The sequence below is a fragment of the Myotis nattereri genome (genome assembly GCF_964212035.1).
Source record: "Myotis nattereri genome assembly, chromosome: 1".
NCBI classification, from domain to species: Eukaryota; Metazoa; Chordata; class Mammalia; order Chiroptera; family Vespertilionidae; genus Myotis; species Myotis nattereri.
In genome coordinates this window covers 54,816,424-54,831,397 of record NC_138075.1, presented here as the reverse complement: position 1 = coordinate 54,831,397, position 14,974 = coordinate 54,816,424, and the positions used below count along the sequence as shown (strand labels likewise).

Genomic DNA, 14,974 nt, shown 5'->3' with positions numbered 1-14,974 from the left:
TTGATTTGCAAAAATCAGAAGAGATTTTCAGATTACCTTTTTTCCCTGGAAAGTCACTGCATACACAAACCCATGAACGTATTCTATTGGCCAAGTTCTCACTATACCATTTGACTGGGAAGTGGCTATGCTTTATTAAATGAGGTACTAATTTCAAGACTGAATTCTGGAAATTAGAAATATTTTTTGTAATGACAATTCGTACAAACTTTTTGCAGTCGTAAGGTATAATCAAAAGTGGCATCAGATTAGTCAACAATATTGTAATAACTATGAATGGTGCCAAGCAGGTACTTACAATATCAGGGGAGACACTTTTTAAAGTATATGATTGTCTCACCACTATGTTGTATACCTGAAACTAATACAAAATAATGTTAAATGTAACAAAAAGTTCTATCAGCAAATAATGCATGTTATTTGATCTTAGTTTTTCTAAGTGTAGACAAGTGTTTATAATTTGTATATGAATTTGAGAAAAGAGATCATCATAACCCTCTAAGAAAATTAATCCATATTTGTGGAGCCTTTACTGGAACTGTCCCCCAGAAGTCTCCAGAGGAAAAACATAACAGGCATTAATTAAAAACAATTCCAGGAAATGATAAATTACTCACAGTAACAGACAATTTAACTTTTCAACTCTATCCTTGCATTTCCCACCACAAAAATCAGAACGAATTACATTAGATGCTATGGTTAACTGATGTGAAACTATGCTGTTTTAAGATTCTTTCATAAAAATTAAATAAGAAATGCCATTTATTTTGATATTTGTATTCATTTAACTTCATTTTATAAATTTTTTTTTCTTTTTTTTTTTTTTAATTAAATCTTGTTCAGATTATTGTTCAGATTATTACATTTGTTCCTCTTTTTTCCCCCCATAACTCCCCTCCTCCCAGTTCCCGCCCCACCATCCGCCCTCACTCCCCACCCACTGTCCTCATCCATAGGTGCACGATTTTTGTCCAGTCTCTTCCCGCATCTCCCACACCCCTTTCCCCCCCAAGAATAGTCAGTCCATTCCCTTTCTATGTCCCTGATTCTATTATAATCACCAGTTCATTCTGTTCATCGGATTATTTATTCACTTGATTCTTAGATTCACTTGTTGATAGATGCATATTTGTTGTTCATAATTTGTATCTTTACCTTTTTCTTCCTCTTCCTCTTCTTAAAGGATACCTTTCAGCATTTCATATAATCCTGGTTTGGTGGTGATGAACTCCTTTAGCTTTTCCTTATCTGTGAAGCTCTTTATCTGACCTTCAATTCTGAATGATAGCTTTGCTGGATAAAGTAATCTTGGTTGTAGGTTCTTGGTATTCATCACTTTGAATATTTCTTGCCACTCCCTTCTGGCCTGCAAAGTTTCTGTTGAGAAATCAGCTGACAGTCGTATGGGTATTCCCTTGTAGGTAACTGAGTTTCTTTCTCTTGCTGTTTTTAAGATTCTCTCTTTATCTTTTGCTCTTGGCATTTTAATTATGATGTGTCTTGGTGTGGTCCTCTTTGGATTCCTTTTGTTTGGGGTTCTCCGCGCTTCTTGGACCTGTAAGTCCATTTCTTTCACCAGGTGAGGGAAGTTTTCTGTCATTATTTCTTCAAATAGGTTTTCAATATCTTGCTCTCTCTCATCTTCTGGCACCCCTATAATTCTGATGTTGGTACGCCTGAAGCTGTCCCAGAGGCTCCTTACACTATCCTCGCATTTTTGGATTCTTTTTTCATTTTGCTTTTCCGGTTGGGTGTTTTTTGCTTCCTCGCATTTCAAATCATTGACTTGATTCTTGCGCTCCTCTGTTCTGCTGTCAGGAGTCTGTATAATATTCTTTATTTCAGTCAGTGTATGCTTAATTTCTAGTTGGTTCCCCAATATAACATCGAGGGTCTCATTAGTTTTCTTGTAGATCTCATTAAGTTTATCGGCGGCTTCTAAACAGTTCTTGAGAGACCTTAAAAGTGTGGTTCTGAACTCTAGATCTTCCATTGACAACTTTGTCCTGTTTCTTTGTCTCCGCATTTTGTTATGCTTCCTTGGTGCACCCCCTAGTGGTCTTTGTTCGTGGTTTTATAGTTAAATCTTGATTGTTGTAGCTAATTCCAGGGAGGGTTTGACCTCCAGGCCAAGTGGCTATGAGAATCAGCTGTGTCTGCAGTGAGAGAACTTCTGTCCTCTAGGGAGGTGCTAATCTGGCGTTTGCCTGAGGCTATCCGGCAAATGCCTCTGTGCAGGGCTTGGGCGGGGCGGGTCGCACAGGATCAACAGGGTGGGCCTGAGAGAGCAGTTATGGCGGCTCTCAGTCCTGTCCCCAGGGGCTCTGCCTCTCTGAGTCCCAGCACCCGCTGCAAAGCTCGGAGAGAAAGCTGCACTCGCTCTGACCGAAGCCAGACAGACCCGCTTCTCCCGTTTGAGTCTGGGTCCCTAAAGACTTGCCCGGATCTGGAGCTCAGAGTCTGCGACTCCCTCCCGATTGAAAACGCCAACTGCGCCCTCCACCGCCAGCCCGCTCCGCGCCTCAGAATTTGACTTCAGCGCTGCGCCTCCTCTGAGTGTCCGTATGCGTTTCTCTTTCCTCCTAGTTGTAGGACTTCCATTCAGCCAACGTTCCAGTGGTTTTGGGTGATGTCCGTTCCGTCTTTTAGTTTCACTTTTGAAGTAGTTGTTCAAAGCAGCAAACTCCGGCGTTAACCTATGCCGCCATCTTGGTTCTCTCTCCATTTTATAAATTTAGCTAGAAAATTGTTCAAACTGATCTCTTCAATCACACCCATAAACAGAGATCACATTTCCCATCATTTTTGAAAATGAAGGAAAAGAGCATAAGAGCTGCAAGGTTAGAATCATGATACTAAAAGTACTATTAACAGAAATCTGGATAGTGCTCAAATGAGCAGAAGAGAAACGAAAATAAAACATCTTTTCCTTAACCAATATGGGGACATTATCTTTAAACAGATCACCATCACAGCTCTTCACTAAAGCTGGAATCTTCCCCTCCACTCATAAGAGAGCTTTATTGATTTATGAAAGTGAAAAAGTTACAAATTGGCAAACTTATGCAGGCGGCTTTTCTCAATGACTTGGTGAAATAAAATGTTAATGTGTTATCTATACAGACAGATTCAGTAATTAAAAGCAGCTTCCTGGGCTGAGATTTTCTCCACAATTCATAAAAACAGCGACTTCCTGCTCCTTAATCTTCTGTCAATGACCCCTCTCCAAAAAAATAATATGAGGAATAGGAAATGCAGAGCTTATGTCTTTCCATCTCTCATAGGTCTTGGGAGACTTTGTGCTACTCTTTTTATCCTTCTCCCATCTTTCTGTCTAGTCTTTAAAAAAAAGACATATCTTGTGTTGACTTATCTTTGGGTTCCCTCCGCCTGAGATATTCTTCCCTATCTCCTACCCCTTCATTGTTAAAGTCCTATATCATCTGAGCAGATCCCTTTGAAGCCATTAACGTATAATTATTAATGTTACTTAGTAACAGAAAATGATAATGTTAATTGGAAAAATCAAGATGCAGAATGTTACCTATTCTATGATAACTCCGTAAAAACATGAACGCAGATGGATAAAAATCAGAAGGAAATATGAAAATAGCTATTAAAATATGAGATGACAAAGGGTTTTCTTTTACTTCTGAAATTTGTTATAACTTATAAATTATTTTTTTTATTTAAAAAGTTCTGTCCTTTCTTTAAAGTCCAAATGCCATTTTTCCTAAAAGCCTTGACATGAATCTTCCCTTCTCGTTAGGGGCTCATTTATACAGCATCGATCACATACTATCTTGTATCTGAGGCAATCAAGTGTGTGTTTTCTTAAAATTGTGAGATTTTGAAGCTTAAGAAACTCAGCTTTTCATTATATTTGTTTTCTCTACAGAATCCAGAAGAATACTTGGCACATAGTGGAGGCTGACAAATTCTTGATTAACCACAAACCTTCCTGAAGTTGCAGAAAGTAGGTATAAGGCATCTTATCAAAAACAAGGACAGGCCCTGACCAGTTTGGCTCAGTGGATAGAGCATCGGCCTGTGGACTGAAGGGTCCCAGGTTCAATTCCAGTCAAGGGCATGTACCTTGGTTGCGGGCACATCCCCAGTAGGGGAGGTGTGCAGGAGGCAGCTGATCAATGTTTCTAACTCTCTATCCCTCTCTCTTCCTCTCTGTAAAAAAATCAATAAAATATATTTAAAAAAAAAAAAAAACAAGGACAGGTTTGCACAAACAGTGAACGGAGAACAGTGGCTGCCAGACCTACACCCACCAGACAGACAATTGGAAGACTTCTCTCTGAGCAAGCTGAGTGGTTCAAGGTAGGGGAAAAGAAAACAGACGCTAGAAATACTTACTTGTGAGAGTCTCACAATTAAATGGTAGGTCAGAAAAGCCTACTGTGAAATACTCCTGTCAAATGGACCTGCCCACTTTTACAGAGTATCTGTGTCAGCACCTAAGGGAATCGACTAGGAAAGATGAAGACAAGAGATCAAGGAAACAGTGGATCCAACACAGAAAAGAAATCCAGAGGTTTCTCACAATGATGGCAAAAGGCAGCCCGCAGATGACGCTATACAATAGGGGTAGAGTGCCAGCCGTTTGGATGGACGGCACATAGCAAGAGGCTGTCTCCAACAAGAATGAGGGAAAAGGAATCAATACCATTTGTGAGATATGTATCCATGCATATATATTTTTCGACATTGCAAGGTTTTAAAATCCTGTCAGTTTGCAATTTTATTTGTCATAGATGTACAAAAAACTAAAGCAAAAAGTGTACAACAGCCCTAGCTGGTGTGCTCAGTGGATAGAGTGTTGGCCCAAGTACTGAAGGGTTGCAGGTTCGATTCTGGTCAAGTGCACCTACCTTGGTTGCAGGTTCGATCCCCTGCCCTGATCAGGGCACATGCAGGAGGCAACCAATTGATGTGTCTCTCTCACATTGATGTTTCTCTCTGTGTGTCTCTGTCCTTCCCTTCTACTCTCTCTAAAAAATCAATGGGAAAAAAAATATCCTTGGGTGAGGATTAACAACAAAAAAGTGTGCAATAAATAACTATAAGGTATAATAATTCAGATGTGAATACTACTGTATTTACCTAGTGCATTAATATAAACCCTAAATATTTATTTAACAAAAAAATTGCTACAATAGGAGGGCAGGATGTGTAGTTTTCTTTTTTTATTTTTCTGCAATATCTGCTATATAATTTATCGTGACCATATTTTCCAAAGTAAAAATGGAAACTATGGATTGACAGTAGTATTCTTCCTCTGGTGTGTAAATTTACTTGAAAATTTTTATAAAAATATAAATGCTAGATCACCTTTACTGAAAAATACATAAAATCAGGACCATCCTAGTAAATGAAAGGTAGAGTATATGATTGTTATATAATTGCTATGGTCAAAGCTCCTCGGGAGTGTGAGCGGTAATAACCCTGATAAACTAGAATACTCAGAATCCTTAGATTTACAAGAGAGCCATGGGTCTCAAAGTGCATTCCCTGGACCAGTAGTATGAACACTACATGGCAATTTACCAGAAATACAAATTTTCAGGCCCTGCATGGAGTGAGTCGGACACTCTGTGGTGGGGCCAGCAGCCTGTGGGGATTCTGATGGACACGAAAGTTGAGAACCACAGGTGAAGAGCATGAGAGTAAGAAGGGAAGTGTTGTAGTTAAGGCAGTTGCAGGAGTATTCCCCATTTACAAAACTGTAACTTCATTTATTCAATCAGTACTACATAATTTCCGAAAAAGAAAGGCTAATCATTACTTTACATCTGCACATTATTTTTAAATCTGAAGCACAATATATGCTTATTTATACATGAAACATCGCTGGAAGCATATATATCAAGCTGATAATCATATTCCACAGTAGCTTTATTCATAATAGCCAAAATCTGAAAACAATCAAAGTGTCCATCAAAAGGAGAATGGATAAATATTTGGCATATTCATATGGAATACTACTCAACGATAAAAAGACTGAGCTACTGATACAATCACATGGATGACTTTGAAAAACGTTACATTAAACAAAAGAAGCCATACTCTTGTTTCTCTTCAGAGAGAATAAATCTTTCATCTTTTATTTTTTAAAAAGGAAGCTAGACACAAAGAATACACACTGTATGATTCCATTTATATGAGTTCCAGAACAGGCAAAATTAATCCATGGTGATTAAAACGTTGCCCAGGAAGAGTAAAAAGAGGGAGCTCAAGGAAACATTTCGCAGTGATGTCAATACTCTATATCTTAACTGGGTTGCTAGTTATACAGGTTGAAAATTATTGTACATTAAAGATGTTTGTAAATTTCACTCCTTTCCCCACCTCTCCCTGAAAAAAGAAGGAAAGCATTTTCCAACATTTTCAGACAAAAACAAAACTGAGAAAGTTCATTACCAGCAAACACTCACTGAAAGAAATTCTAGTGGACGTACTTCAGACAGAGAAAAGGGATCCCGAATGGAAAGCTAGAGATGCAAGAAGAAATGAAGAAGTAACAAGCAAAGACAATGTTAAATACATTATAAACATTATTTTAAAAAACAATGTTGATGATGATGATGACATGTACGTATGATGACATGCACGTATGATGACATGCATGTAAACATCCAGTGAGTTTCCAGTCCACTTGGGATCCAATTTAAAATCCTTGATAAATGGCCTTTACACCCTGCTCTCCTCACCAATCCAGAATCATCTACCACCGTCCCTCTTGCTCTACCCCTCTAGTCTTCTTTATGCTCCTCTTCATCGCATCTTTTACATTCACCGTTCTATATCAGACAAGATTAGTTCATCTTTTCTGTTATATACTTTCATCTTACATCTCCCTCTCCTTTTCCTTCATAACATTTATAAAACGTGTATGTCTGATTATATATTTAATGTCTCTCTTTCCTTCTAAGCTATACATTCAGCAAAGTCTGTCGTTCATCATTATAACCTCATGATTCAATCCAAATGCCTCATACATGATAAATATTCAACAAATATTTGTTAAGCAAATACAAAATTCAATTACTTCAGAGGTCCACCTAAAAGCTATAATGACAAAAAAAAAAAGAAGATATGGGAATAAAGACATAAAAACAATCACAAGTTGATTTTGCTCCTGTTCCATTCATCATCTTCCTGAGAAAGGGTCTCTTCTGTTAAATTCTTTTATTTGGGCAATTATTTACAGCAGCACAGTGGAAAGACCAAGTCTTTGATACTAAAGAGACCAGGTTTCCATCCCAGATCTGCTCCCTCCCACAAGTGAGTCCCTGAGCAAATCACCATCTCCGATTCACTATCTGTAAGGTGGGGATAACAATACCTATCTTTGCAAGACTTACAGCTAAAGTATAAGAACACGTAATCTGGCGCCAGCCATGCAGCAGGTGTAAATTAAAGGCAGCTAATATTATATGTAGGTTGTGTTCCACACTGAAGAATATTTATATTAAAGCATCTTTAGCTCTGGCCGGTGTGGCACAATTGGTTGGGCATCGTCCCATGCACCAAAAGGTTGCTGGTTCTATTCCCTGTCAGAGTATAAGCCCAGATTGCGAGTCAGGGTGCTTACAGGAGGCAGGGAACAGATCAATGTTTCTCTCTCTCTCCTTTCCTCTCTCTCTCTCAAGTCAATAAAAAACACTTTTTTAAAAAGCATCTTTATGCACTGACATGATTGTTTGTTTACATTACTTTCTTTATTGCCCTAACACGTCTCACATCAGTGGAAACCAGACATTTGGTCAGGCCATGAAGTTATAACGTTGACTACAGACATACTTATTCCTCAAGACTTTCAGAAAATGCCTATCAAAACCTTTTTTCATTTGTTTATGCAGTCTTTCTCCCTGCATTTATCTTCAGACTTCTCCAACCTCTCCATTCCTTTATCCTCTTAAAACTGAGATAGAATTGGCAAGGGAGCTGGAGTAAATAGAGCTTCAAGGAGAGAGGAGCCATCGAATTCAGTAAAACAGTGGGGTTTGCAATTCAAATCAGCAATCTTACACATCTCCAGGCATTGCAGAATATTCCTAATACCAGATACAGCTAGCGGATGGGAGAATCGACTGATTTAAATATCCTGCTCTGAAGGATGTCAAATACCTAAGCCAATGGCTCATTAAATGATAAGGCCAGAATTCTAAACTAGTCAAATTACATGTTCTATACCTCTGCTTACCCTAAATAATTTATTTCTAAGGAGCCTTCAAGATTATATCCCTATGCAATATATGAACTGCTAATAACTAACTGTGTGTGTGTGTGTGTGTGTGTGTGTGTAAGCTTTCCTCATCTTCTCTTCCTGGTGCAGAGGAGTCAGTAGGCCTACCTTAGGCAGAGTTTGGGAGCAGGGAGTAGTTTCATGGAGGTGCATGGTCAGCATGCTCACCAGCATGGGGCACGGAGGGGACGAGGGAGGTGCCATACAGAGATGCTCAGTTGAGTACCCACTGGCATGGGACACAGAGGAGAAGGGTGTTGCATAGAGATGTAACAGTAGTACTCCCACTGGAGGGGAAAGTGGGGTGCACAAGTGGCAGAGGAGAGGCCTGCATGGTTAGAAAATTAGTTACACCAAAAACATAAGTAAATGGATTGAGCACATAAGTAAATATAATGAAGATAATGAAAGTCAGAATTTTTACTGTGAGAGAAGGCACTTATGGCTACCAAGAACTCTGAGATATTATATTTAAATTAGAGAAGTTGGTATGAATTAATGATTTTTAAATATCTATATAAAGACTGATGTAGAAATAACTATAGATTTATGTATTTATGTATACATACGCGTGCAACACACACACAAACACACACACACACACACACATTTTTTAATTCTGTTTCCTGAGATGGCTGAAGAGCGATGACATACAGTAGCAATGAGCACATTGAGCACCCAGATCTGATGGCTCCTAAGGACATTTTCTACCAAATGGGCGAGGCAAGATGTAAGAGGAACCTGGAACATCTTCTGCCAAAAGGAAAAGAAGTGTCCAAAGGATGATGGAGACATGCCACCTAAGAACCTTCCTGGAAGGACTCCCATTGGATAATTTAAGCAACAAAATATTCAATGACAGTAATTAATTACAACCCAGTGAATAAGCTGGGATTCTACAAGTCCATGCTGATATAAATAAACAAATGAATAAATAAGTAAAAAGACAGGAAAGCTCTTCTTACATAGAATGCCAATTAGTAAAACTGGAAATAAAGACACAGTGTTGGAAATCATCAATGGATGCTAAAACGGGTGGATGGAGATTGGATGAATGAAGAGTAGGGTACTGGCATAATCTCTGACTATGTCCCCAGAAAATACTAACCACTTATAAAGGGGGAAATGGAGGCACTACAAAAAAGAAACCTTACCAACACCAAAAGGACCAAGTGATCAAGGTTATCGTCGACAGTGATGACAAGTCAACATCGCGTACCCCTGATGGATGCCCTGAGAACACAGGGTCATTTCTGCGATACCTGCCAAAAAGCATGACCTTCACATGGGCAGGCTGAGGAACATCCTACAGGATGTACAGTCTGTACGCCTTAAAACTATTAAGGGTAAGAAAGGCTAAGGAACTCACACAGACGAGAGACTGCAAATACATAAGTACAGGCACCAAATGCCCCTGAATGGGGCCAGGAATCAGAAAGGAAACAGAAAAAGAATTAGAACACTTGTCGTCCACGGCCATACCTGCCACCCTGAACGCGCCCGATCTCAAGAGCTAAGCAGGGTCGGGCCTGGTTAGTACTTGGATGGGAGAACACTTGTCAAAGACTGCATGGGATCTGTGGAGTGGACATCCTGCATATCTGATTCCTTAGTTTTAGAGGGTTGGATGGCTGCTATGTAGGAAAGTATTCTTTTTTCAGAAAAAGACATTCTAAAGTATTTAGAGGTGATGGGGCATTGTATCTGCAGCTTGTCCTCAAATGGCTCAGAAAAAGACCAATGAAAATGGCAAAAAATGGTTATGGAGCAATTGTGGTAAAATGTCAGCAGTTGGAGAATCTGAATGAGGAGAATTTAGAGTTCTTCACACTGTACTTGCAAACTTTCTGTTGGTTGAAAATAAAGAGCAAATTGCCACAAATAAACTATATTTATGCACTTCTTTGGTCCCATGGAAACCCATGAGAAATATTAAAGAGTTGCAGAAAAGCAGGAATGGCATAAACAATACGTCAAAGATTGGGCTAACTACTAACACAGCCGCTGCTTCAAATGTGCTTCTCCTTTTTGTGAGTAGAGACTAGAGCAGCGGTTCTCAACCTGTGGGTCGCGACCCCTTGGGGGTCAAACGACCCTTTCACAGGGGTCACCTAAGACCATCGGAAAACACATATATAATTGCATATTGTTTTGTTATTAATCACTATGCTTTAATTATGTTCAATTTGTAACAATGAGAATACATCCTGCATATCAGATTACATTACAATCCATAACAGTAGCAAAATTACAGTTATGAAGTAGCAACAAAAATAATTTTATGGTTGGGGGTCACCACAACATGAGGAACTGTATTAAAGGGTCGCAGCATTAGGAAGGTTGAGAACCACTGGACTAGAGGTTTGGGCTCCGTATAATGCCAGTGCGGGCAGGGTCTGTTTCTGCTCAGCATTAGTGGGTCTATGCCGGAAGCCGGTCCATCCTTGCTGCTTGACACAGTCGCTGCAGGAAAGAAACATCTGCACAGCATATGTTTCAAGGGACCTGGCGTACACAGCATACTGTTCTTAATATGTTTGCTCCCCTTAGCGCTGTGTGTTTTAACCAAGGTCACCTCTCCGAGAAAGGTTGTTTCCCCAGGTAGGAACTTTTCCCTGAAGTCAGGGAGGGGATGCCTCTCCTAGAAAGGTTGTTTCCCCAGGTAGGAATTTTTCCCTGAAGTTAGGGAGGGGATGAAACTCCTTAACTAAGTGCCAGGCGGGTAGTTAACTACAAACAATCATGCTTAAGCTACATAATCTTTACTCCCTGGAATGGAGATAAGAAACGCCCTAACCTTTGTAATAGAGATTGACAGGATTAAAATCAACTGGTATAAATACAGATGTAACAAAACAATAAACAGCAGAACCTCTCTGGAGATCGAGACCAGAACTTGGCTGGAGATCCTGGCTAGGCTGTTGATCAACTGAACGCTGTCTCCGTGTCATTCCTTCTTCCCCGACTCCGTCTACGCCTTTGGGAACCCCTGGACCTGCTGGGGCAGGACCCCGGCAGGTCTAGAGGAGTCAGAACATACACTTCCTAGTTGTCCTGTTCCTTATGCATTGTGGTCACTGACACCATCAAAGGCACCCATTCTTCTATATGTGAAAATGGTGGAGCAAAGACTCTCAACTCTTTCCTCTTTATTTTTCCCCCTTCTCTTCCTTTGTTTCAATCAGGTTTCAGTTACAGGAAATAGAAGTCACTCAATATTTTAGGAAGAAAGACGTTAATACAGGGAATTAGGTGCTTACAAAAATCGTTGAAAGTGCCAGAGGGGCAGGCTACCGGCTGGGCCTCCAGAGGACCCAGAAGTTCCTCAGTGCGGGCCCACCCAGGAAGTTGCCGCTTCTGCCCCAGCCAGAGAAGTAGGTAATCAGGAGCCATCACAGACCTGCTGACTTTAAAGAATGTACCAATCAAGACATCAGGAAGACACCACCACCAATCCCTGCTGGCAATTTCCTATCAATACCCACAAGCCAGCGTTAACAGGTACTAGGACACTTCTGCAGAAACACTCAGTGTCTGCATGGCCATGCTTGTCAGCAGAAAAAGCAAAATAACAAGCAGACAGACAGTAAGTTCTGCGGTACTTCATTTCCACCTTCCAAACAAACCTTAAGTGCACCTAAATAGGAAACCTATTTCACAACCTATTTCCGGGATGCTAAGTGCAGGAGAGTCTGGGATGCAGGGTGGTTAGCTTAAGATAGCAGGGACGTCTGCTGGCAGGAAGGGATGCTGATTTCCAGTCCCCATATCTACCACACTCCTCCCCACCAAAGATTCATGGGCATTAACTTCTTGTCAGAGCAAATTTAGTGGAAATTATATTACACTACTTCCTTAGTTTGTTATGCTTTAATGGCAAAATTCTGCATGTGGAGCCAGGACCAGACATCTCTTACTGAAAGATACAAGTGGAAGAAGAGCTAAAACTCACTTCAACACTAATATGCTCATACAGTGTGACAAAGTGGCTGTTCAGTATATGCTGGTTAAACTACAGTTGTCTCACTCGCTTCTATCCCATGTCTATTCATCTTTCTCCTTGTTTCAGTTTTAAATTTAAAATAAGAATCATCTTTCTTTTATGGCTGTAATAGAAAAAAATGCCTTTTCATAAACAGCAGAGGGCTATCTATTCCCAGACTAGTCTTTGAGTTTTAGAAAGTGACATTGCTACAATGTTTTTCTTCTTAAAAAGTAGGGAGGGGGAGGCTTTTCTAAGCCCGCTTTCATTTTTGTGACGGAGCTGAAAATAAATGACAAATAATAGCGATGCGATGACAGCCTTTACCCGAAAACAAGCAATTTCTGTCTCTTTCCCACCAGACTGGGAGCTCCTCAGAGAACAGGCGGGGACTGTTGTTTCTCTCTGAATCCCTGGTGCCTAACAAACTGTGTGAAGCAGAACAGGCAGTTAATAAATGTTGAATGAATAACCTAAATGACAATGGAAGAAGTGGAAGACAACACCACCATCATGTCTTTTATCGTCCTGTCTCATCCTCTTTCTCCACGTGGGCAAAGACTACAGGAGTTGGAAGAAACTTTTGAGTCCTGGGACTGACAACCAGACCCCCATCATGCGAATCAGAGTGTGCTCCACGCCATTAAACTTTCCAGAAGTACAAATCCTTCAGCAAGTTCAGGAAAACCTCATTTCAAAGGGTGGAGTTTCTGGTCTTTGCACGGAGTTGCTTAATGACCACCCACGAACAGCCACAAATAGTTTCATCTCAGCGGGGTGATGTGAGAAACAAATAACTGCAAACACAGACGCTGTTCCAAGGGGGAGAGAACAGTGAATGATACCTTTGGCAATGCTCTATGATCAACTGGCTCTGAGGGGAGTGAGATGAGAAATCTGGAAGAGCAGGGCCCACACCCTGTAACAACACACAACAACCACAACAACGGGGAAAGAAAGTCCAAGGCCAGCCAGATTGTGGTGGATCCAGCTGGAGGTTATCTGCATTGGACAGCTGATGGTAGCAAGCCAGGAACCCTGACTGATAAGAACGCTATCGTAGGTTCAACACTACATGATTTTCCTCTGCTCTCTTCTATAGAACATTAGCTGGGTATTATTTTTAGCTAAACATATTGACCACTGTTTCCAAGGGACTAAGGAGCTGCCATCATTGGTCCACCCACCCTTTGCTTCTGTTCCGGCAGCAGTCACTAAGAAATGAAAAGTCTAATCGCCTGGCCATAATCATTCTCAAAACCCTCTGAGATAACTTGCCTGCATCAACAAGTTGCCCACTGTTTATACACAAAGAACTTTCAAGAGAAATGTAAACGACATTTTTAACCAGATGTTGGAAGATACCGCGTTCCTCGGAGGAGGCACTATTACAACACTGTTAGAAGATACCTGAGCAATTAGGCTGAAGGACTTAGTTAAATGGGTCCAATCTTGCAAACAGATACCTGTGACAGTTTCATCAACAGGAACGCTTAAATCTGATGTTCTCCCCACTCCAAACTGTAGACCAGATAGTCGTTCCCCTCCCACCTACCTCCTTTAAAACAGAACAACCCTTCCCAAATGGCTTATTTTTAATAAGCGTAAGGCATAACTGAGAAGGGGCAGCTTTGCCTTTTCAAAGAGCAGAACTTAATTTTCAAAGCGAACAGCTACAGGGAGTTCTTTAACATAGTTATAACATAGTTATACTTCTCCAGCTCGACTTTTTAAGTATCAATACAGACCAGTGAAACATAGCATGCGCTTTCCACACGTGACACTTGTTACTGAACGCGGGAAGACCATCTATTTGCCTGCTTTCCCATCCCCGACTCCAGGGAGGGTTAAAAAGGGCTGCGGGGAAAAAAGGGGAAAAAAAGAAAAAAACAAAACAGCGAGCCACAACTCCTGTGCAAGCCTTCAGGTCAAAGTGCATCCAGTGGCGTCCAGCGGGCCTGTGGCAGAGCCGGCGCAGCACCGGCCGGGATGCTAAGCTCCGGGGATTCCGCCGCCGCCCCTCCCGGAGCGCACGCCCTCGGCGGCGGGGTGGGGGTGGCAGGAAGCCGCTGGCCGGCGGGGCGCGTCCCCGCGCGCACTCACGCCGCCGGCCGCCGAGCCCCCGCGGCTACACTTCCCGAAGGAAACTGACGAGGAAGGCGGCGGGGCGGAGAGGGGCGGAGCGGGGAGTGGAGTCCACAGGTTCCCGAAGAAAATGCGGCTCCCGGCTGCGCGCCCAGCCCCAGCCCCAGCCCCGGCCCGCGCGCGGGGCCGCCCCCTCGGTGCCACCGCGCCCCGCGCGTCCCCGGGCTCGCGCCGGGGAAGGAGGGGGCTGCCAGCCGACCCCCTGCCGCCGCCGCCTCCTGGAGTCCGGCGCTGGGCAGCGCGATGGGAAGCCCGCCCCGCAACCCCGCGGCCCCCGCACCTCGTCCTCCTGGAGCCCGAACACCTCCACCGCGCTCGTTGCCATTTCTGAGCGGTTACCGCCGACCGGACGCGCTCACCCCGCCCAGGGAGCGGGGACCGGAGTGGGGAAGAGGAGAGGGAGGAGGCGGGAGGAAGAGGAGGCGGCGCTCCCCCGGCGCCCGCAGCGCCGCCCCTGGCCAGTGGGCGCTAGTGGGCGAGGAAGAGCGGCGGGCCCGGGGCTGGGAGCGCGCGCGGCGGGGGCGCGCGTGGCGGGGCGCACCTTTCTCCCCTTTCGCCGGAGGTGGGTGGCCCGTAGACCCGCCTGG

The 14,974-nt window shown here is 42.5% G+C and overlaps 1 protein-coding gene across 1 annotated transcript in view; it reads right to left on the bottom strand.

Moving 5' to 3' along the window:
- NEDD4 (NEDD4 E3 ubiquitin protein ligase) overlaps window positions 1–14,753 on the bottom strand; it is a 116,297-nt gene extending 101,544 nt beyond the window's left edge. The window contains exon 1 of the mRNA XM_081093161.1: window positions 14,668–14,753. Coding sequence (XP_080949287.1) covers window positions 14,668–14,712 — 45 coding nt within the window. The 5' untranslated portion in view covers window positions 14,713–14,753. The remainder of the gene's footprint in view (window positions 1–14,667) is intronic.
- Window positions 14,754–14,974: the final 221 nt, after the last annotated feature.